Source organism: Panthera pardus, unplaced genomic scaffold (genome assembly GCF_024362965.1).
Source record: "Panthera pardus isolate Hobbes unplaced genomic scaffold, ASM2436296v1 HiC_scaffold_3, whole genome shotgun sequence".
NCBI classification, from domain to species: domain Eukaryota; kingdom Metazoa; phylum Chordata; class Mammalia; order Carnivora; family Felidae; genus Panthera; species Panthera pardus.
In genome coordinates this window covers 30,574,454-30,597,782 of record NW_026526876.1, presented here as the reverse complement: position 1 = coordinate 30,597,782, position 23,329 = coordinate 30,574,454, and the positions used below count along the sequence as shown (strand labels likewise).

Genomic DNA, 23,329 nt, shown 5'->3' with positions numbered 1-23,329 from the left:
GAGAGGAGATATAAAAAAAATTTGAAAAACTAATAGCCCCCACATTTCCAAATAAGTAAACCCTATAAACTCACAAATCCAGGAAGGTCAATGAAATCTGAGCACAACATGGATTAAACTACATGTTTAGTTTAATCCATTAAACACGGATAAAACTACACCACGGCACATGATAATCAAACTGGTCAAAGCCAGCGATAAAGAGCAAATCTTAAAAGCAGCCAAAGGAACAAAACCACACATGACACACAGAGCAACAAAGATATAACAATGACAACATATTTCTTGTTGGAAATAATGTAAGCCAGAACTCGGTGGGGCAACATCTTTCAAGCAGTGAAAAGGAGAGGGGGACCAAATAGCTATCAAGCTAGAATTCTATACCCAAATCTTTCAAAAATAAAAGCAAGACAGACTATCTGAGACATACAAGAGCTGGAAGAATTCATCATTAGCAGGCTTACACTGTAGAAATGCCAAAGGAAGTATTTTTTTAAATGTTTATTTGAGAGACAGAGAGAGAGGGCACGTGCAGTATGCGTGTGCAAGGGGGAAAGAGCACTGAGGAGACAGAGAATCCCAAGCAAAGCCCAACGCGGGACTTGAGCTCACAAACTGTGAGATTATGACCTGAGCCAAAATCAAGAGTTGGATGCTTAACTGACTGAGCCACCCAGGTGCCCCTAAAGAAAGTATTTTTAAGCAGAAGGAAAAGGATAGCAGACGGAAATGTGGATCCACACAAAGGAATGAAGAACATTAGAACTGGTAACTATATAGGTTATGATTTCACTTCACTATATGTATGTATATCATTTCACTATATGATTTCACTTATATGTAGAATCTCAGAAAAAAACAAACAAACAAACAAGGGGTGCCTGGATGGGCTAAGTCGATGAAGCATCCTACTCTTGATTTCGGCTCAGGATCTCAGGGTCGTGAGATCGAGCCCTGTGTCAGGCTCCACACTCAGCATGGATTAGATTAAGATTCTCTTAAGATTCTCTCTCTCTCTCTCTCTCTCTCTCTCTCTCTCTCTCCTCTGCCCCTCTCCCCAACTTGTACACTCTGTCTCTAAAATTAAAAAAAAAATACACCAAAAACCATAAGATACCTAGGAATAAACCTAATCAAAGAGGTAAAAGATCTGTATGCTGAAAACAATAGAACGCTTATGAAAATAAATTGAAGAAGACAGAAAGAAATGGAAAAACATCCCATGCTCAAGGATTGGAAGAACAAATATTGTTAAAATGTCTATACTACTCAAAGCAAACTACACATTCAATTCAATCCCTATCAAACACCAGTATTTTTCACAGAGCGAGAACAAACAATTCTAAAAGTTGTATGGAACAAGAAAAGACCCCGAAGTATAATGTTGGGAAAAAACAAACAAACAAAGCTGGAGGCATCATGATTCTGGACTTCAAACTGTATTACAAAGCTGGAATCATCAAGACAGTGTGGTACTGCACAAAAACAGACACATAGATCAATAGAATAGAATAGAGAACCGAGAAATGGAGCCACAAATATATGGTCAACTAATCTTCGATAAAGCAGAATATCCAATGGAAAAAAGATAGTCTTCGCAATAAATGGTGTTGGGAAAACTGGACCGTAACGTGCAGAAGAATGAAACTAAACCACTTTTTTACACCATACACAAAAATAAATTCAAAATGGATGAAAGACCTAAATGTGAGACGGGAAACCATCAAAATCCTAGAGGAGAACACAGGCAGAAACCTCTTTGATCTCAGCTAAAGCAACTTCTTACTAGAGACACGTCTCCAGAGGCAAGGGAAACAAAAGTACAAATGAACTACTGAGGAGTGCCTGGGTGGCTTAGCGGGTTGAATGCCTGACTCTTGGTGTTGGCTCAGGTCGTGATCTCAGGGTCGTGGATTGAACCCCGCATCAGGATTCTCTCTCCACTTGAGATTCTCTCTCTCCCTCTCTCTCTGCTCCCCCCCATGTATACATGTATGTGTGTGTCCATGTTCTTAATTAATTAATTAATTAATTAATAGGGGCACCTGGGTGGCTCAGTTGGTTAAGTATCTGACTTGGCTCAGATCATGATCTTACAGTTCGTGAGTCTGAGCCCCGTGTCAGGCTCTGTGCTGACAGCTTGGAGCCTGGAGCCTGTTTCAGATGCTGTGTCTCCCTCTCTCTCTCTGCCCCTCCCCTGCTTGCACTCTGTCTCTCTCTCTCAAAAATAAACGTAAACAAACAAACAAACAAACAAACAAACATTTTTTTAAATGAATTATTGGGACCTCATCAAGATAAAAACCTTCTGGGGCACCTGGGTGTCTCAGTCGGTTAAGCTTCTGACTTCAGCTCAGGTCATAATCTCACGGTTTGTGAGTTCGAGTTCCGCATCGACTCTCTGTTGACAGTGCGGAGCCTGCTCAGATCCTCTGTCTCCCTCACTCTCTGCCCCTACCCCACTCTTGTGCTCTCTCTCTCAAAAATAAACATCCATGAAAAAAAGATAAAAAGCTGTACAGCAAAGGAAACAATCAACAAAATTAAAAGGCAACTGATGAAATGGGAGAACATATTTGCAAATGACATAATCTGATAAAGGGCTAGTATCCAAAATATATAAAGGACTCAACACCCAAAAAATCAAATATATAATCCAGTTAAGAAAAGGGCAGAAGACATGAATAGACAGTTTTTCAAAGAAGACATCCAGAAGGCTAACAGACACATGAAAAGATGCTCAATATCACTCATCATCAAGGAAATACAAATCAAAATCACAATGAGATACCACCTCACATGTGTCAGAATGGCTAAAATTAATAACTCAGGAAACAACAGATGTGGAGAAAGGGGAACCCTTCTGCACTGCTGGTGGGAATGCAAACTGCTGTAGCCACTCTGGAAAACAGTATGGAGGTTTTTAAAAAGTTAAGAATAGAACTACCCTACAACCCAGCAATTGTACTACTAGGCATTTAACCAAAGGGTACAAAAATGCTGATTTGAAGGGGCATGTGCACCCAATGTTTATAGCAGCACTATCAACAATAGCCAAAGTATGGAAAGAGCCCAAATGTCCATTGATGGATGAATGGATGAAAGATGTGGTATATATATACAATGGAGTATTACTTGGCAATCAAAAAGAATGAAATCTTGCCGTTTGCAACTACATGGATGGAACTGGAGGGTATTACGCTAAGTGAAATTAGTCAGTGAAAGACAAAAATCGTATCACTTCACTCATATGATGACTTTAAGAGACAAAACAGATGAACATAGGGAAGGGAAACAAAAATAATGTAAGAACAGGGAGGGGGACAAAACAGAAGAGACTCATAAATATGGAAAACAAACTGAGGGTTACTGGAGGGGTTGTGGGAGGGGGGATGGGCTAAATGGGTAAGGGGCACTAAGGACTCTACTCCTGAAATCATTGTTGCACTATATGCTAACTAATTTGGATGTAAATTTTAAAAAATAAAAAATAAAACAAGGTAAAAAATAAACAAAAAATAAACAAAAAACCAAATGAATGAATAAACAACAACAAAAAAGAGAAAACACTTGTAAATACGGAGAACAAACTGGGGATATGGACAAAATGAGTGAAAAGGGTTAAGAGGTACCAACTTGCAGTTATAAAATAAATAAGTCACCAGATGAAAAGTACAGCATAGGGAATATAGTCAATAATACTGTAATATACTTATTGTGGTGAGCATTTCATAATGTATATAATTGATCACTGTGTTGTGAGCATTTCATAATGTATATAAAAGATCACTGTGTTGTACACCTGAAACTAATTTAATATTACATGATCTATATATACTTCAATAAAAGAGATAATTGAGGGGCACCCAGGTGGCTCAGTCAGTTAAGCATCTGACTTCAGCTCAGGTCATGATCTCATAGTCTGTGATTTCAGGCCCCACATCAGGCTCTGTGTCTACAGCTCAGAGCCTGGAGCCTGCTTCAGATTCTGTGTCTCCCTCTCTCTCTGCCCCTCCCCCACTTGCACTCTGTCTCTCTCAAAAATACAAAAATAAAAAAAGATAACTGACTATTTAAACAAAAAAAATAATATGGTGTGCTAAAAGTAAAATGTATGAAAACAATAGCACAAAGGTCAGGAGGGGAACAATGGAAGTACACTATTTATTGTAAGGTTCTTATACTATTCATGAAATCATATAATATCATTTGAAGATAGACTGTGATAAGTTAAACATGAACACTACAAACCATTAAACAGCTACTAAAATAACAAAACCTGAGTTGTAACTATTTATCCCCCCACCAAAAAATAATAAAACGTACTAAATCAACCCAAGAGCAGGAAGAAGAAGAAAAAGAAAAAGAAAAGAAACAAAGAACAGATGGGATACATAGAAAAGAGTAGACAGTAGCTTTAAATGTAAGCATATAAATAATTACATTAAATATAAATGGTATAATCACCTAATTAAAAGATAGAGTTGTCATACTGGATAAAAAAGCAAAAGCCAACTATATGCTGTCTATAAGATTCATCTTCAATACAAAGATATAAGTAGGTTAAAAATATGGAAGAAATTATGCTTTGCTAACACTAGTCAAACGAAACCTTGAGTGGCTATATTTACTATAGGACAAAGTCAATTTCAAAGCAAAGATATTACCAGGGATAAATGAGGTTATTCCATTGTGATAGAAATGTCAACTATTAGAAAAGACATAACTTAAGAATTTATGTATCTGATAATAGAACTTCCAAATATATTAAGGAGAATAGGAAAGAGAGACACATAAGCACTCAATTATAGTTGGAGATTTCAATATCCCTCTCTCAATAATTGACAGAAAAAATATATAGATAATGAGTAATGATACATCAGACTTGAAAAATACTACCAACCTACTTGACCTAGTTGACATTTATAGAATACTCCACACCAAATCAGCAGACTACATATTTTCTTTCAAGTGGACACATAATATTTATCAAAATAGGCCATATTCTCATCTATTACCAGAATTCATTGGCTATAAAACAAGCCTCAATAAATTTAAAAGGATTTCAGTCATCCAACATATTGTTCTGTGACCATAATGGAATTAAATAACAAATTAACAGATCTGTAAAATCTCCAAATATTTAGAAACTAACCAACACACTCCTAAGTAACCCTATTGGTCAAATAAGTCAAAATGGATATTAGAAACTATTTTGTACCAACTGAAACTGAAAACACAACATGTCAACATGTGGGATGTTGCTCATATAGTATTCATCTTCCCCAGTGTCCACTTTTAAGAAACTAGAAAAAGAAAAGGAAATTCATCACTGAGTAAGGAGAGAAAATGGAATGATAAAGATCAAAGCAGAAATTTTTGAAAAGGAAAACAAAAATAGAGAAGTCAGTGTAATGAAAAGGCACTTTTTAGAGAAGATAAGTAAAACTGATAAACTTCTGGCCAGATTTATCAAGAAAAGACAAGAGAAGACACAAATTATCAATATCAAAAATGAGAGGAATGACATCACTACAATTCTACAGATACTAAAAGGATAATAAGGGATTATTATAAAATACTTTATGTCAATAACTTCAAGATGAAATAGATTCCCTGAAAGACATGAACTACTCAAAAAAATAAAGTATGTAATTTAAGTAGCACTATTACAAAAATAAAATCTGTAGTTTAACACTTTCTCACAAAGAAAGCTTCAAGCCCACATGGCTTCACTGGTGAATTCTAGCAAACATTTAAGGAAAAAATAATGCCAATTCTGCACAAACTGTACTAGAGAATTGAAGAGAGGGGAATACTTCCCAACTCAATTTTAAGGCCAACATTCACCTTATGAAAAATAGATAAAGACATTAGAAGAAAGGATAGATAGAAGATCTCATATACTGCTGGCTGGAATGCAAAATGGTACATCCACTTTAGAAAACAGGTAAGCAGTTTCTTAAAAAGTTAAATATACACTCAGCATATGATGTAGCAATCCTGCCATTAGGTATTTTACCACCTGCCCCCCTCCCCCAATGAAAACATATGCTCACACGAAGACCTGCATGTAAGTGTTTTAAGCAACTTTATTCACAAAGGCCAAAAAGCTAGAAACAACTCAAATGCCCATTAACTGATGAATGCATAAACAAACTGGTATATCCTCACAACTGCAATACTACTCGGCAATAAAAAGGAAATGAACTACTGACATGTGCAAAAACATGGATGAGTCTCTGGGGTGCCTGGGTGGCTCAGTCAGATAAGTGACCGACTTTGGCTCAGGCCATGATCTCATGTTCCGCAGGTTCATGCCCTGTATTGGGCTCTGTGCTGACAGAGCCTGGAGCCTGCTTCGGGTTCTGTGTCTCTCTCTCTCTCTCTGCCCCTCTCCTGCTTATGCTCTCTGTTTCTCAAAAATAAATAAACGTTAAAAAAGTTAAAAAAAAAACAAACATGGATGAATCTCAAAAGGATTATGCTGAAAGGAACCAATCACAGAAGACTGCATACTGTATGATTTCATTTATTTATTTTTTTTAATGTTCATTTATTTTTGAGAGAGAGAGAGAGATGGAGTGCAAATGGGGAAGGGGTAGAGAGACAGGGAGACACAGAATCCGAAGCAGGCTCCAGGCTCTGAGCTGTCAGGACAGAGTCCGATGCAGGGCTTGAACTCACAGACCGCGAGATCATGACCTGAGCTGAAGTCGGACGCTTAACTGCCTGAGCCACCCAGGTGCCCCTTGTATGATTTCATTTATAAGACACTGTAGAAAAGGCAAAACTATAGGGACAAAAATTAGGTTGGTGGTTGCCAGGGCTGGTGGTGAGAAAAGGGGATTGGCTGCAAAGGCACATAGGGGCCTTTTGGGGTGACAGAAACGTTCTACGTCTCAAATGTGGTGGTGGTTACATAACTACACGTTTGTCAAAACTCATCAAACTGTATGCTTAAAAAGAGTAAATTTTATACCTCAATAAATCTGACTTAAGAAAACAATAAAACAAATCTAAGTAAACAACTAAGTGAAAATACACATAAGAAAAATCAACTTACAGTGTTTCCAATTCAACGGTCATCATGAGGATGCTCTCAACTGTTGTAAGTGACACCTGTGTTGATCCCATGTCTCTGAAGGAGAAAGCCCAAACATGCGTGATTTGAACCCAAGGATAAAAATTCTGTACCTAAAAAGATACTTAGCAACATGTGATTACTTCAATTCTGGCTTCTTTGTCAAGTCAGCTCAAGAGTTTTCTTGCTATGGACAATAATTTCAGAAAGCTCCCAATGAAGACATTTTATGTGCATCATCAAATTAATCACCTTGGTGCTCAACAGTACAATCCTTTTTACTCTTATCCTCATTTTCATTCTCAGTTGCATCCACCTCTCTTGATTAGTCTTTTTTTCTTTTAATATACACCTTACTCCACTTTCCACTTTGAGATAAATGGTATTTCTACCTACATCTACAAGTCCCATGTCTGTTATGTGTTCTTCAATACTACTCCTTCCTCTGCAGGCTATCTTGCCCATATACGTTTTTTCTTTGCTAATAATGCTTATTTCAATAACCCAGTTAAAATTTAAATTACGACTTTTTAACCAAAACGCAAAATACTTAATCTTTTGATGACAACAAAAAAGATCAGAAATCATCTCATGAGCCATGAGATTGTTGCAATACTTACAAATATTTTAATGCTGGCAACTTAAAAAGATAGGAATCTTCAACAGTTGACAGAGGGTTACGACTGATAATTCTGAAAAATGCAATGGAATTAAAATTATCTGCATTTCCAGTAATGACTACCATGAAAGTTTATGTTCATTTTGGGGGTATGGAACTGGAAGGTGAAAACTAATCATTTTCTGCCTTTGCCTATAAATCACCCTTAGATTCTGTAAAGCACTCTTCCTTTGGGAACTACCCAGCTCTCTGGACGATAAAGTGGAGAACAGAAAGAGGAAAAAAAAAAATTTTTTTTTTTACGTGGACAGCAAAGCAAAGATATGCCAAAGAACTTTTTGGGCTGAAAATCCTAGAAGTGACTATGCTGGTAGGAAGCCCAGGCTCTGTAGGAAATACTGTTTCTAGTGTCCTCTGTAATTCTAGGTGCTTTTCCTTTATCTCTAGAAATGTAAAAAATTCCACAGTTTAAAACACCCGGTTAAAGACAAAAATAGGACCAATTCCTCAGTTTGGGGGCCAAAGACAAAGGGATTAATCTAAGAGGAAATGGTGAAAGCTATACCCCCACCATGTGTATTCTCCTATGACAGCCTTTGTTAGGTGGCATATGATCCCGTTTCCTTATCCATCTCCTGGACTGCCAGCTCCTTGAGGGCAGGGAACATACTCTATTGTCATTTTTGTCCCTGTGCCTGACAGAGTGCTTGTTATTTACTAGTTACTTAGTGAAGGCTTGTTGAATAAATAACTTTTTGTCACTGCTTGACACAAGTTTTTATTCCAAAATGCCGAGTAGATTTTCTTCTCAGTTCTTTACAGCAAAAATAAAGTGAAGGAAACAGGAAGAAAGAAAAGAAAATCTGCCTTTAGGTTGACTCTGCTCAAGAATCATCACTGTACTTTTGCAAAATTATAAGGATAATCATCACAACCAATACTATTGAGCCATAGGGCATCTGTGATCAGCATTTCACATTTAAACCTCACAATAACCTTATGTGATAGATACATCATTACCCCATTTTACAAGTGAGGAAACTGAAGTACAGAGAGGTTGTATAATTTGTCCCAGTTTGTCAAGCCAGTCAAGAAGCAGAGCTGGAATCTGAACTCAGTTCTGACTCCAAAGCCTGTATTTAACTTGTATGAAAAAAAAAGGGGGTTTAAAATAGCCGTTACCTTAAACTTAACTTTGAGAGCATTAAATATAGAAACACTTTGCTGAACTTCATCTCTCCATCTGGGAGAGCTTCTCTAAGAATTACATTTTCTATTTTTATTCCTTTCCTCTAATCATCTCCCATGATTAAGGATTTAATTAGCCTGTGATCATTGAGACTTTAGAGATTTCATTTTTTATTTTTGTATTCTATTTTTTGAGAGAGAGAGTACAAGAGTATGAGTGAAGGAGAGGCAGAGGAAGAGAGAGAGAGAGAATCCCAAGCAGGCTCCATGCCCAGTGCAGAGCCTGACATGGGGCTTGATCCCATGACCGCAAGATCATGACCTGAGCCGAAATCAAGAGTCAGGCAGTTAACTGAGCCACCCAGGTGCCCTGAGACTTTAGACATTTTAAAGCCCTGTTACAGGTGAATCAGTGAAAATGAGAAAGGAAGGACGTCTGAAAATTCATCCTTCCATAAAAGCAACAACAACAACAAAAAACTAGCAAAAATGGTCAAAATCAACTTTCTCAGAACTTTGGAAATTTTAACCAATGGGCTTGCAGCAACCCGGAGAGCATTTATTAAAGAAAAAATTACTAATTTCTATGAGAACAGTGAGCTCTGTTGTTTTAACTTGTCCTCAACCTCTGCTCTCCATCCTGATGGTAGCCTTAAAAATTGCCCACATCCCAGGGGAACAGAATGGAGCTCAAGTTCCTTAAAGCCTCATTCCCAAGGAACAGACTGTCATTGTTTTACCTGTCTAGTGGGGTCCCTAAAAAACTTCACTTGAAAGCCTTGCCCTTGACCTCACTGAGAACTGCACAGTGCTAAAATAGCCTCTTCCCAAGGGGCATTTTTTGAAAACAATTATAGATAAATGTTTTAATCTGGCAGCTATGTGAGGCAATTGATAACAAGACAAAAAATAGCCTAAACAAAAAGCCTAAAAGGAAAAAGCTGAGAAATGAGATGTCCATAGGGACTTTGAAATGCTCCAACATCTTCCTGGGTAACTAGAAGACCACAAGACATATTCCTGGGAATGTAGAAAAAAAAACCTTAGCACTAATAAATGAGTTCAGCAAGGTTACAGGACACAAGATCAATATGTAAAAATTAGCTTTATTTCTATACATCAGCAATGACTATTCCAAAAATAAAATTAGAAAAACAATTCCACGTATAACAGTACTCAAAAGAACAAAATACTTAGGAAAACATTTAACCAAAGAAGTGCAAGAATCACACTAAAAACCACAAAACGTTGTTGAAAGAAATTAAAGAAGATTGAAATAAATGTAAAGATATGCCATGTTCACGGATCAGAAGAAAATATTGTTAAAATGGCACTATACCCCAAATTGAACTGTGGTTTCAGTATAATCCCTATCCAAACCCCAACTGACTTCTTTCCAAAAATTGGCAAGCTAATTCTAAAATCTGTATGTCAATTCAAGGGACCGAGAATAGCCAAAATGATCTTTTTTAAAAAAAAAAAAAAGTTTATCTATTCATTTTGAGAGACAGCGAGCATACACACCCGTGCAGAAGAGCAAACATGAGCGAGTGTGAGTGGGGAAAAGTGTGAGCAGGGGAGGGGCAGAGGGAGAAGGAGAGGGAGCATCCCAAGCAGGCTCCATGCTGTCAGTGCAGATTGCAACACGGGGTTCCATCTCACAAACCATGAGGTCATGACCTGAGCTGAAATCAAGAGCCGGCCACTTAACCAACTGAGCTACCCGGGTGCTCCAAAACGATTTTGACACAGAACAACAAAATGGGAAGACTCACACGCCCTGGTTTCAAAACCTACTTCAAAACTACAGTAATCACGGTGTGGTACTGGCAAAAGAACAGACATGTAAGTTGATGGAACAGAACTGACAGTCCAGGAACAAATCCTCACATTTATGGCCCACTGATTTTCAACAAGGGTGCCAACACCATTCAACGTGGGAAGACTAGTCTTTTCAAATGATGCTGGGACAACCGTATATCCCCATACCAAATAATGTAGTTGGATTCCTACACTTCACACCATATATAAATATTAACTCAAAATGAGTCAAAGACCTAAATGGAAGAGCTCAAGCTATAAAACTCTCAGGAGAGAAATCTTTATGACCTTGGATTTAGGCGCCAGTTTCTTAGACATGACACAAAAAGCACAACAAACCAAAGGAAAAATAGATAAACTGGACTTTATTTAAAAATAAAAAAACAACCCAAAACTATCATATGTCTGATACAAGTCTAGTATCCAGAACATCCAGAATATATAAAGAACTCTTAAAACTCAGTAAAAAGACAAATAATCAAATGTTTAAATGGGTAAAGGATTTGAAGAGACATTTCGCCAAAGAAAATACATGAATGGCCAATAAGCACATGAAAAGATGCTCAATGTCTTAGGTCATTAGGGAAATATAAATCAAAGCTACAATGAGATACTACTCTACACTCACTAAGATGGCTATGATCGAACAGAGAGACAATGATAAGTGGTAGCAAGATTTGGGGAAACCAGAATCTTCATACATTGGTGGGAATGTAAAATGGTGTAGTCACTGTGGAAAACAGTTCGGCAGTTCTTCAAAAGGGTTAAATATAGAGTTACTACATGACCCAGCAATTCCACTCTTAGGTATGTACCCAAGAGAATTAAAAACATATGACCACACAAAAACTTGTACATGAATACTCATAGCAGCATTATTCACAATAGCCAAAAAGTCAAAATAATCCAAATGTCCAATAACTCACGAATGGATGAACAAAATGTGACTGGAGCACCTGGGTGGCTCAGTCGGTTAAGCATCTGACTTTGGCTCAGGTCGTCATCTCACAGTTCATGAGTTCGAGCTCTACATCAGGCTCTGTGGTTTTGGATCCTCTGTCCCCCTCTCTCTCTGCCCCTTCCCCGCTTGTGTGTGCGCTCTCTTTCAAAAATAAATAAACATTAAAAAAAGGAATGAAGTACTGAAACATGCTACAACCGGATAAATCTTGAAGCCAACAAGCCATGTGAAAGAAACTAGACACACATTTCTATGAAATGTCCAGAATAGGCAAATCCATAGGGGCAGAAGGTAAATTAGTTGTTGCCAGGGGCCTGGGAGGAGGGGAGAATGGGGAGTAAAGGCTGATGGGTATGGTATTTCTTTCGAGGGGGGCGATGACAATGTTCTGGATTAGCAGTGATTATTGTCTATCAAAGTATACCATTGGACTATATACTTTATAATGTTGCATATTCTATTATGCGGACTATATCTCAATTTGAAAAAAAAAAAAAAAAGAACCATGTTGTGATAAATAGAGAACCAGTTGCCAGAAGATCAAACACGTTAGTAGGTGGAGAAAAGGGGAGCGAAGATTCAAACTCTTCCACGCGGAGGTCAGAGGGAGTTAGCGGTGCGGCTGGGAGCCATGCATTTTTGTTCTTGCCTTGGAAACTCCCCTATTCTTCCTATTCCAGCCCCTTCTTCTACGTTTTTTCAGGCCCATTAACATGTCGGGTTTGTGTAACACTAGTTAATATCCAGTCAGACAATGTTATGAAGAGAAAGAACGTGAGTGTCACATGTCTGGTTAAACACAGTTCCTCAACCTTGAGGCTCCGAATGTCCTTTGGCTTTGAAAACATAAAAATGGCATTAATACCTACAAGCTTACTGGCGGGCTCTGTGCAAGTAACCTCTTCCACGTGTGTGTCTTCCCCTGCCCACTTCTCCCCGCCCCTGCTCCCCCCCCCCCCCGCTCCCTATTAAGAAAAACTATGAAGAATTATGCAGCCAAAACAATTTACTAGTTTGTTATCCTTCCCCCCAACTATCTCAGTGCTCTACCCCCACTGTCCCCCCCTCTTTCCTGGTAGCTCACCCATGGCCTTATACCCATCGGCTCGGTGCTTCCTCTTACCCAGGCAGCCCTCCTGCTGAGATGAATGCCCTGTGTTTATCTGTAGTGAAAACAAAATACAGGCCACTCCAAGTTATCCTATCTCCTCCTGTCTTTAGTGCCGCCTTCTCTTCATGGAGCTATTGTGCCTGAGCCAAGGGGAGAATGAGAACTGACCCGACAGGTTACATCTGCTGGACCGACAGCAATTGTCTTTCCACAGACTGCGATACGAACGAACGGTGGACGCTGCACTAGACATCATCTCCATTTCCGTTCAATTCCCTCATTTTACAGATAAAACGTGTGCTGACTCAGTCTATTGGCTTTTGGATATTCGTGGGCTTATCTTTATGGGAGTAAACATAACAACAGTTATCCTCAAAGACTGTCTCATAATCAAAGTTGAAGAAATACTGTTCTAGATATTTTTTTGTTTTTTAAAAAACTCTATCTTATTTGAAGAGGAAAACTCAAGTATTTTTGCAAAAGCTTTCCGTTGCAGAGCAACGGGACAGACTAAAGGTAGCTCACAAAATAAGGGAACATTTCTTACGTGTTATTTTTTTTTTCTCCAAATTCTTCTACAGAGGTCCAGACAGATGGGCTACGTTTCCTTTCTATTAACTGAGGAGACAGAGAAGACTTGAGGACTGAAGCTTGTCACCACTGTCCTGAATGTACTGAAATCCTAACAGCTTTGGCTGAAAAAATGTCCAAAGCAGGCAGTGAAAATACATTTCAAATAGGACAGACTCCAAACTCTCTATGCTGGAATCCCAAGGCATGGAGGGAAAACTGGCTCCTTGGAGGAAAGCAGTTGAAGAAATAAGTAGAGTGATCTAGACCCTATTCCAGTATGTTTGAAGTACTTGGGGATAGAATAACCCCTTTCCTTTATTCATCTACATAGGTCCATGTGCCATGAGAACATGACTCCCCATGCGAAGCTCCTCAATACAAGACATCTAACGGCATCACGTAGATCCTTTCTCAGGGGTTGGGCGGGGGGAGGGGCGAAGCCTAAAGAATCTGAAATGGTGAGCCCATGTTTTAATTCAAGTTCTGAGAACAGCCTTGAAGAGGAGTTTCTGGCAGTGAGGAACAGCCCAAGAAGCAAGGGCCCCGGAATCAGGCAGACCTAGGTCTGAATTCTGGCTGTCACTTCCTGGTGAAGGGACTTAAGTAACGAACGTCTCCGAGTCTTTTTAGCAGCATTTACCTCATAAGGCAACTTGAGGATTAAAGGAAAGAGCATGTGCAAAGCACCTAGCATAAGGCTGGGCACAGAGTGGGTGCCTAGCAGTGACGATGTGATATTTGCACCAGGCGGTGAGCAGGAAGCCTGGGGATGCCCATAGGTGGCATGGCCAGGAGCTCCCGAAGCATAGGGAAAAGGAGCTCCCTGCTCGAAAGGTCCTATTCCAGTGAGAAGCTGACTCCAAGGGACGACGCCCAAAAGGCCGGTTGTCATTCAGGTCCTACCTAGTGCCAGGGAATGCGGAATTGTATTACTCGCGAAGCTTCTTAAGTGGTTCTGTCACTTATTGACAGTGTGAACCTAGGCAAGTCACCCGATGTCTCTGAGTTTCAACTTCCTCATCCCCGAAATGAGGATGATACTACCTGTATCACAAGAGTTGCTGGAAAAACGAAAATGAAGTGGCGTGTGAGGGGCCACGTCCGGAGCATTTCCCACGTGCCAAGCTCTATTCTAAGAGTTTAAGACACACTGTCTTACTTGCAGCACAAGCGAAAGGTCTCAGCGTAGTGCCGGAGCGCAGTAAATACCTAACAGAGGTAGGTATTAAAGAAATGATATGGGGCAGAGGAGCAACTACCATGCTTCCCAGAGAAAGAAGATGCCTTGGCATATACGTGGGAAGAATCAGAGGCAGCTGGGAGAAGAAAAGTAACAGTTGGGTATGACTATCGCAAAGCTTCTGAACTACCACACACGGAAAATAATAAAAGTTACCCTAAATCACCCCAAAAGGACAGCCCTGAGTTGTCATCTTCATCCTTAACGTTGATGCCTTTCTGAATCTGAGAAGAAGCTGCCAGGATTTCCAGTACATACCAAAAAGCGATGACAATATCCTGAAGTGTGTCAACTTGTGTGGGCACGCAGCCGTCTAAAAGGAAGCAGATGCCGGTTGACTGGGGGAGCGTTAGGGCGTCAATGTGACTGCGGCTCGACTTTGCCTTCAGAGGGTGGCCACACCTACCTCAACGATATTCTCAACAATAATTCAAAAGGGGTAAGGCTTAGATTTTCCTTATTCTCCCTTAGAGCTTATGTTCTTGGCACAATACTGATGCGCCACAGACGAGCCAGCATGTGAATGTGCTCTATCCCGATAAGGTACAGCCTTTCTACATCGTAGAGTCCTTCGGCTTCTAAACTCATGGAGCTCGTACTGTTAGAAGCAATGAAGTGAATTTTTTAAAATAAGCCATCGGTCTGCACCTGTGTAGGTGAATGAAGGAGAAGCACTTTAAAGTCAGGAAAAAAAAAGTATACTGAACATTTAGGATTATCAACCACTGTTGGTTTTCCATAATATATTTCATTCCTGATTTCATCTGAAAGAAATAGGATTATTACTACCATTCAAAAAGTGGTACCTTATTAATAAACTCTTGGCATGGCTTTGAGGTGGATTTCAGATTCAAAATAGACTTTACCACACCGCTAACGTGTTCACTCAGTGTTTATCAATAACTTAAGAGGCTTCATTCAAAAAACTTACTGAGATAGAATTACCTGAAACCCAGGGGTGTATCGAGGCCTTGTAGGGTCTGAACCTCATCTACTTTGGGAAATCCTGCCTCATCAAAACATGCAAAATTATGCGTACAGGAACTGCGAGGGTCCCTCCCAAGACTTTGGAAGGGGCCTATGTAAGTGAGAAGACCTGAAGTTTAAGCTTCAGTCAGTTCAAGATAAATCCACCTCAGCTGGGGCCCAAAAGGTTTACAAACTTATTTAATGCTGGAGAAAATATTGTTTCAACTTATAAACACCCCAGTAATTAAGTCACATAGGTAATAACGTGACTGAATTCACGGGATGGCATCTCCCTTGCGCATGCTCTCTTTCTCTCAGAATAAATAAACGTTAAAAAGAAAAAAGAAAAGTTTGGCCCCAAACAAGGAGCCCAACCTCCAATACACACTTACTGTACTGTGATAATTTTTTGGAAGTTAACTGTGAATTCGTTTTAGTAGTACAGCTCTATTCAAACCACATTGAAAGGGCGGGCCTACGCCGGCTGACTCCATCTTGTTCTGTGTCCTTCACCTTGACCACACCTCCTCCCCTTGAGTAACCCCCCCCCCCAACTGCCTAACAGCACTCTTCCCCAGGACCCTTCCCCAGCCAATCAGCTGAGGCCACAGCCATTACCTCACCAACTGCCCCTAGGCCCCCATAAAACCTTTGTCCTTTTGAAACTGGCTCTCTCTCCCCGGTATCTCACCTCTGCATCAGTGCAGGTAGGGGATTGAGCTCGAGCTAGCTCGAATAAAGGCTCTTTTGCTTTTACATCGGACTCGGCTCCCTGGCGGTATTTGGGGATCACGAATTCTGGGCATAACACACATGACATGAGTATTAATTTATTCTCAATACCAGCTAGCTCTGGTTCTTTAATTACCTTTTTCTGTCATGTAAGATCGATGAGGGAGCATGAGGCAAGTTGAGGGCAAGATACAAGTTAGCACATGCCCCCGCCCCAGGTGGGATATGTGTGATTCTGGCTGCTCGAGGACAAAGGAAAGGAAAGAAAACAAATGGTTAACTGATAAGAGATCTCAGTCGGGCAAGATAGGAGTTTCCATCAGTTTACAAATATCTTAGTAAATTACAAGAAAAAGGCAATCTTATCAATAGCCTAATCTCCAGAAACCTACAGAATCAGCTTCCTGGAGCCCCCACATCACCCCTCCATAGTGATATGGGGAACAAAGGCAAGAAGGAAATCTCAGGTAAAATTAAATTTCCTTATAACCTGCAGCCTATTGACAGATACTTGAGGCAGGCAAATAAAATATTTCTCCAGGAACTCCCTACTGTCTTAATGCTTTGCTAGAGGGAAAAACAACCTTAGCTTGACAATAGCAAGGCCTCTGGTATCTTAGGAGTCCTCTTTCACATATCACAGTCCCTCTGGAGACTTCCCTTTTGACTTGACCTCCCAATTCCATAGCATATAACCTGTCACTCTTCACAACCCCAGCGCAGTTCTTTCTGCCCACGGTCCTGTCCCTGTGCTTTAATAAAATCACCTTTTTTGCACCAAAGACATGTTCAAGAATTCTTTCTTGGCCGTCGGCTCCCGACTCCCCACCATCTCCCCAAAACTTCATCAAGATGAACGTGGAAACTCAACACAAGCAAGTTGTTGCCTTTTCCACAACAAATCTTTTCTATTCCACAACCATCCCCTACTTTGTCACCCCCTAGCTCGTTACCCTGCTGCACTGATGCCAGCATGGCTCACATACGTTTTCCCATCAACGGCCATCTTTTTCTCCTTCCAGTATGAAAGATTCTTGGGGACAGTCCCTGTGTATTCTTTGTACCCCCAGTACTTAGTACACTGTCGACATAGAGTGCGCGTGGCACTGAGTGTTTTTCAATGAATTCATTCATTGTTATCAACGGATTCCACCCTATTTTGTCCTGTATTGCCTACCTAACTATGAAATTCAGATTCTTCGAAGAGACTCTCGGTGTTATAAGATGCTTAGTAGAGGTGGTGAGTTTTAAGACATTATATTGACACCACTAAAACCTCTTGGTGGAGAAACTCAATGAGCCCGTTCTCTGGCATGCCGGCAAAACAAAAAACTGACCCTCAGTATTCTTTCCCCAAGTTAGGCATCAGCAAATTAATGAGAGGAGAGAGGAGGCCCCTGCTCTTGGGCACCCGCAGGAACTTACTCCAGCTCCGGACACACCGTAAACACTTTCATCTAACGGAAGATAAGCTGTGAAATCGGATTTCTGAACCACAAGACAGTAAGACAGTCTTTTCCAGCGTCTGCTTTAGAGGAGGGTCTTCAACCTTGAGTCTAAAAATCCCCCTCAGGCCACTGAACATGTCCAGTATGATTTGCTTTTTTACAGAGAAATCACAGAATTTTCCGGCTGAAAGGGAATAACACACTTCTTAATTGAAGAGTGGTCAGGAAAGAAAACACATGGAGAGCAGTGCCCTGTGGCAGGCATTCAGGAGTTCTTTCTGCTTTCCTGATGGCTCAAGAAGCACCCACACCTTTTGCTGCCTGGAGAACTCTGTGCTAAACTTCGTTCTTTGAAGTTCTCTTTTGCATAGGAAACTTGCACATGAGCAGGAATCAAAGTTAAATTCAAAAGTGGATTTCAAGGACCATGCACACCTTGGGGAAGCATCACTGTCACGAATTCCCATGATAATACTGACTTGGGTGTTACTTGCTTGGGGCTTTCATTGCCCACACAAAGCTGGGTATGAGGGAGGGCAGAGAGTGCCATTTAGGAGTTAAGACAAGTCTCTTGGCCTCTTTGTACCTTAGTTTCCTCATTTGAAAAAAAAAATGGATTTTAAGACCTACTTTCCAGAATTCATACTGGGTTTATTAACACACACCTAACCAATCACTGTATGATATTTTTACATGTAGTTTTTTTTTTTTTTTTTTTACATGTATTCATTTTCTATTTCACTTACAGTTTGTGTAAAAACGGCATTCCATGCCAGGCCTGAAATGTTCCAAAGCTCAGTTCGGTGAGTAAATTGCAACCAAGATTTCTACACACACACACACACACACAAAAACAAGACAAACAAAGAGAAAAAAAAGATATTCTTTCAGAATATTTATCCTTTGGCAGTGATTCTAATTTATAGATAATGAAACATAACCACAATACTCTCTCCATACACTAAAGAAATCTCACTATGAAAGATACTTGCCTTTTTAAAAAAATATTTGCATGAAAGATTTATACTTTCATGTTTATACATGTGGTGCATTAGATACAAATCAGTAAATGCTCAATAAATACTTGTGTTAAGTAAGTATTTTTTTCTAGAGAAGTAAGTTTATTTCTCTAGAAAAACGTTTCACAACTTTAGCACTGTTGAGATTTATGGTTGGATAATCTTTGTTATGGGGGGGGGGGGGGTGCTGCCCTGTGAACTGTAGGGTGTGACAGCAGCCCTGGCCTCCACCCACTAGATGCCAGGAGCACATCTACAGTCTGACAATCAAAAATGTCTCCAGACACTACCAAGTGTCACCTGGATGCAAAATCACCCTGGCAGAGAACTGCTGCTCTAGAACGATTCACTCTGATCTCTATAATAACTCTCACACCAAACTTTGCCACAGACAAAAAAGATTTGCTACATAATTTTAGTAGCTTTCGACTAATAAAGGTTCATTCATTCCAAATGAATAACAAAGAGGTTTACAATTAAGTTTAATACAAATTCCAAATATAATGAAATTATATTTGTAACTTACATAAGCTTCAAAAAAGGTAGTGATTCAAATGTACGTCTTTCAATAGATTGTATTTTATTGCAGGATAAATCTCTAGGAAAAGGAAAAGGAAAATATTGCCTCAATTAGCTATAAGATATCTAATTAGTAGGATGGTAGTATTGAATAAGTAGCTTTTGGCTAAACTCTGAGTATTAGGAATTGTTAATTGAACCTTCCAGAGCCCCTAACCCTGTCCTCACCTTTCTTAAGAGTCTCACCTTTGTGATCTTCATACATAAAATATACAACTATAGATCTTGATAGATCTTGGAAGTAATGTTTCCTGAGAGCAGAAGAATTGATTAAATGACTTTTTGTGGCCTCATCAATTTCTAAATTATGAGCTCAAAGTTGTGATCGCCACATATAATTTCTAACATTAAAAGGGATATTCTCACATTAGCACACCTTCCTGGTTTAGTTCTATTTCTTGACACCAAGTCAATACCAGAAGAGGTAAAAGATACCTTTTCATTTAACTTGAAAAGAAGTTACTCCTCTAATCAATACCTAACTTTGAACGAACTCAGAATTATATTATCATATTAATAGAAATTTATTTTTGGTTGTACGTTGCCTAAACGGTCTATGAATTTATCAATTGCTTCAGCTGCAAGTGGGGCCAACAAAAAAACAACATGGTCCTGGATTTTTATTTGGAAACACCCATTCTTGATTATGGTTGACCCTCTTATTTCCATGGATTTCAGCCGAGTCCCTCACTTTCCACCTACATGGGTACCACCATCTTCTGACTGGCATTTTCATCTCTGGTCTCTCCCATTCTAATCTATACTGCACACAGTCACCAGATTAATTCTCCAGGAGTGGTTCTCAAATATCAGAGTCACTTGGGAACTTACTCAAGATGCAAATTCTCAGCTCTACTCTGGACTGAGTGAATCAGGAACTGTGGAGGTGGAACCTGTGTTCTGACAAGGCCTCCCGGTGACCCTGGTGCAGTCTAAAGTTTGTCCTAGAGCACTGCTGTGATAACACGGTAGCCTGGCATATCATCCAAGGCCTTCAAAATCCTAAATCCGGCTCTAGTTTCCTACTCTACAGATACCAAAGAAATTTCTCCTGCATTTTGCCTTTCACTCACTCTATCTTGCAAGCATATTCTTCCCAAGATGTCTATCTGATGATACGTCATAGCCATTCAAGGTTCTGTTCAAACAGTATTTCTCTAGTAACTTCCCTGATCCAACTTGAAGTCTTCCCCCCCCTTCTGTGTTCCAAAAACAACTTATACTTCTCATTGCCCAAATCCATTTCTTCCCCTCCCCCTCTCCTCCTCCTCCTTCTCCTTCTTTTAATTTTTTAAAGTAGACTCCACGCCCAACCTAGGGCTTGAACTCACGACCCTGAGATCAAGAGTCGCATGCTCTACTGACTCAGCCGGTCAGGTGCCCCAATTTCTTCTTAATATAGTTATTCTGGCATTCCATTTCCTCTGGGCATAAACTCCATGAAAGTATGGACTAGTCTTGCTCATCTGCGTTGTCTACTGTGTTTAAAACTGATGCATGGACAAAGAACAAACTCAAATATTTATAAAATAAATTAACAGCTGGGTAGTGAGTAGAAGGAGCAAAACGACTGAAAAGAAATGTGGTTTTACGACTTTGTGGCTCCCTCTTCTGCACTTTGTCAGTGCTTCATCATCCATTTAGTGCTTAGGCATTATGGTTTAAGCTTCTGTTTATTTTCCCTGTGAAATCATGAGTTCCTACAAGGGTGGGAAGCCTGTCTTAACCATCTGCATGCCTATGGTACTGGGCATAGGGCCTGTCACATTCTTTTTTAGGTTTTGATTCACATTTTTTTTGAATGAATGAATGAGAACACTTCACCTGACATGAAATAATTGGCTTACAAAGTACCTCATAGTAGAAATAATGAAAGGCCCTATCCATTGCGCAGTTTGTCTCTTTTGGTTTTCTCCAAACTGTGTTTGTAACGTTTGGAGCCCAGATGGCAGAGGTAGCCAAGAAGACCAATACAAAGTGGTTGTCCCCTAAGACTTGGAAGGTTTGATAATTTGAAGGGCTATTTTTAGTGTCATATGAGATTCTTTTTACTCACTACCCTTAAGCCTTCCACATTTGCAAGAAGAATCTATTTTCTAAAGCATATCATTAATAAGGATTAATGAGGGGCGCCTGGATGGCTTAGTCGATTGAGCATCTGACTTCGTTCGGTTCAGGTCATGATCTCACTGCTCATGAATTCGAGCCCCGCATCAGGCTCTGGGCCAACAGCTCAGAGACTGAAGCCCGCTTCGGATTCTGTGTCTCCCTCTCTCTCTGTGCCTACCCTGCTCATACTCTGTCTCTCTCTCTCTCAAAAATAAATAAACATTAAAAAAATTTTTTAAAAAGGATTAATGAAATACACAGCTTTGCATGGCATGGACAAAGAATAAACACTGAACCTCCATAGCAAAGAACATTAATATCTCTGTATGTCTAATGTACAGAGATATATGCAAACATTTCTTCCTTGACAATGAGGCTGGAGAGATGTTTATTCTGTAATTAGCAAAGTTAGAGGCATTTCTGATGTTTGTTTAGTGTAAACATTTCTAACTATACCACTTAACCATCATTATATTTTTAAAGATTTCATTTTTTTTAAGTAATCTCTATACCTAACATGGGGCTCTAACCTACAACCTCGAGATCAAGAGTTGCAGACTCTAATGACTGAGACAGCCACGTGCCCCTTAGCCATCATTTTTTTAATGTTTATTTATTTTTGAGAGAGACAGAGCATGAGTGGGGGAGGGGCAGAGAGAGAGGGAGACAGAATCTGAAACAGGCTCTGGGCTCTGAGCTGTCAGCACAGAGCCCGACACGGGGCTCGAACCCACAAACTGTGAGATCACGACCTGAGTCAAAGTCGGACGCCCAACCAACTGAGCCACCCAGGAGCCCCAACCCCTTAGCCATCATTTTAAACATCTATTTTTATGGTGGCATAAGAATTTCCACACTGATCACAGGAATCTACTCCTGAAGCCAAGTGCACATTGTATGTTAGCTAACTTAACAATAAATGACATAAAAAATAATAATAAAAAAATAAACTAATAAAATTTCCCACACTGAAATCCTTAATCTCTTAATAATTTAATATGTACTTGGTAATACTGCTTACATAATTCACCTGCTTAGTTAAATATTTAATATTTAAATATTTAATTTAGATTAAATTATTTAAAAATTCTGGGTTAATGGCATTCAAATTAATGTAAGTGTTCTATATTTTCTTGTCTTGTAGGTGACAATTTGAGGTTAACTTCAATTCCTCTCATTTTACTAAGCCAACTTTTTCAAACCTTTTCTGTAAAGGCCAGACAGTAAATATTTTAGGCTTTGCAGGCCATATACGGTCTCTGTCACATATTCTCTGTTTCTTTCTCTTCTTTTCTCTTTTACAGCCCTTTAAGAACATGAAAATCATTCTGAACTCATAGGTTGTATGAAGACAGACCATACACAGGATTTGATCCATGGGCCATAAATAATAAATATAAATAAAAGCAGATGGTATATGAACACTTACATAACAAGGTTCATATGGGTGTCCATAATTGCTCAGACTTCATTACCCCTTTTCCTCTACAACTGAAGGGCTTTTTCCTATATCTTGTCTATAAAATTAAAAAGTTGAAAATGCATAGGAGGTATTTAATGCTAGAGATGGGCTGGGTCCCCACAGACTTACAGAGTTATAGAATTTAATAGAGAGAATTATAGAATTCCACTATAGAGAATTATAGAATTCTACTGTTAGAAGAAATTGTTGCAATTATCCAATTTGAACCCTGTATTTTTTAATAAATAATATAACTAAAAACTCATAATAAATGATGAACTGATTAACTTACAAATACTGGAGGGATAGCAGGCCTTCAAATGTGTCTTTATGTAATTCGGTCAGATAATTGTCACTGAGAATTCTGCAAAATGAAAAGGTCATTTCTGGGTCAAAATGCAAAATAACTACAAC

General features: G+C 39.4%; 1 protein-coding gene and 2 long non-coding RNA genes across 13 annotated transcripts in view; 1 reads left to right on the top strand and 2 right to left on the bottom strand.

Annotated features, from left to right (window-relative positions):
* Window positions 1–23,329, bottom strand: part of LOC128774178 (leucine-rich repeat-containing protein 37A3-like) — a 47,003-nt gene that overhangs the window by 13,350 nt on the left and 10,324 nt on the right. For 6 of the 10 annotated variants that reach the window (XR_008418626.1, XM_053892473.1, XM_053892471.1 and 3 more), the window contains 5 exons: window positions 23,208–23,279; window positions 19,292–19,363; window positions 18,493–18,573; window positions 7,705–7,776; window positions 7,067–7,141 (listed from right to left, as the gene is read on the bottom strand). Coding sequence is in view for 9 of the 10 variants with exons in the window: in XM_053892473.1 (XP_053748448.1) it covers window positions 7,067–7,141; window positions 7,705–7,776; window positions 18,493–18,573; window positions 19,292–19,363; window positions 23,208–23,279 (372 nt within the window). In the remaining variant the exon portion in view is untranslated. Of the gene's footprint in view, window positions 1–7,066; window positions 7,142–7,704; window positions 7,777–15,958; window positions 16,053–18,492; window positions 18,574–19,291; window positions 19,364–23,207; window positions 23,280–23,329 lie in introns of those variants that run through there. The other 4 variants (XM_053892469.1, XM_053892470.1, XM_053892476.1 and 1 more) reach the window with 4 other exon arrangements.
* LOC128774187 (uncharacterized) lies at window positions 9,978–12,186 on the bottom strand. Its single transcript, XR_008418638.1, has 2 exons — window positions 10,866–12,186; window positions 9,978–10,241 (listed from the first exon to the last, which is right to left on the bottom strand). It is a non-coding gene; the product is annotated as an uncharacterized LOC128774187 (long non-coding RNA).
* On the top strand, window positions 16,113–18,583 carry LOC128774183 (uncharacterized). 2 transcript variants are annotated; one of them, XR_008418633.1, is made up of 3 exons: window positions 16,113–16,273; window positions 17,657–17,801; window positions 18,495–18,583. It is a non-coding gene; the product is annotated as an uncharacterized LOC128774183 (long non-coding RNA). The 2 variants fall into 2 exon arrangements; XR_008418632.1 differs by lacking the exon at window positions 16,113–16,273 and having other exon boundaries at window positions 17,495–17,801.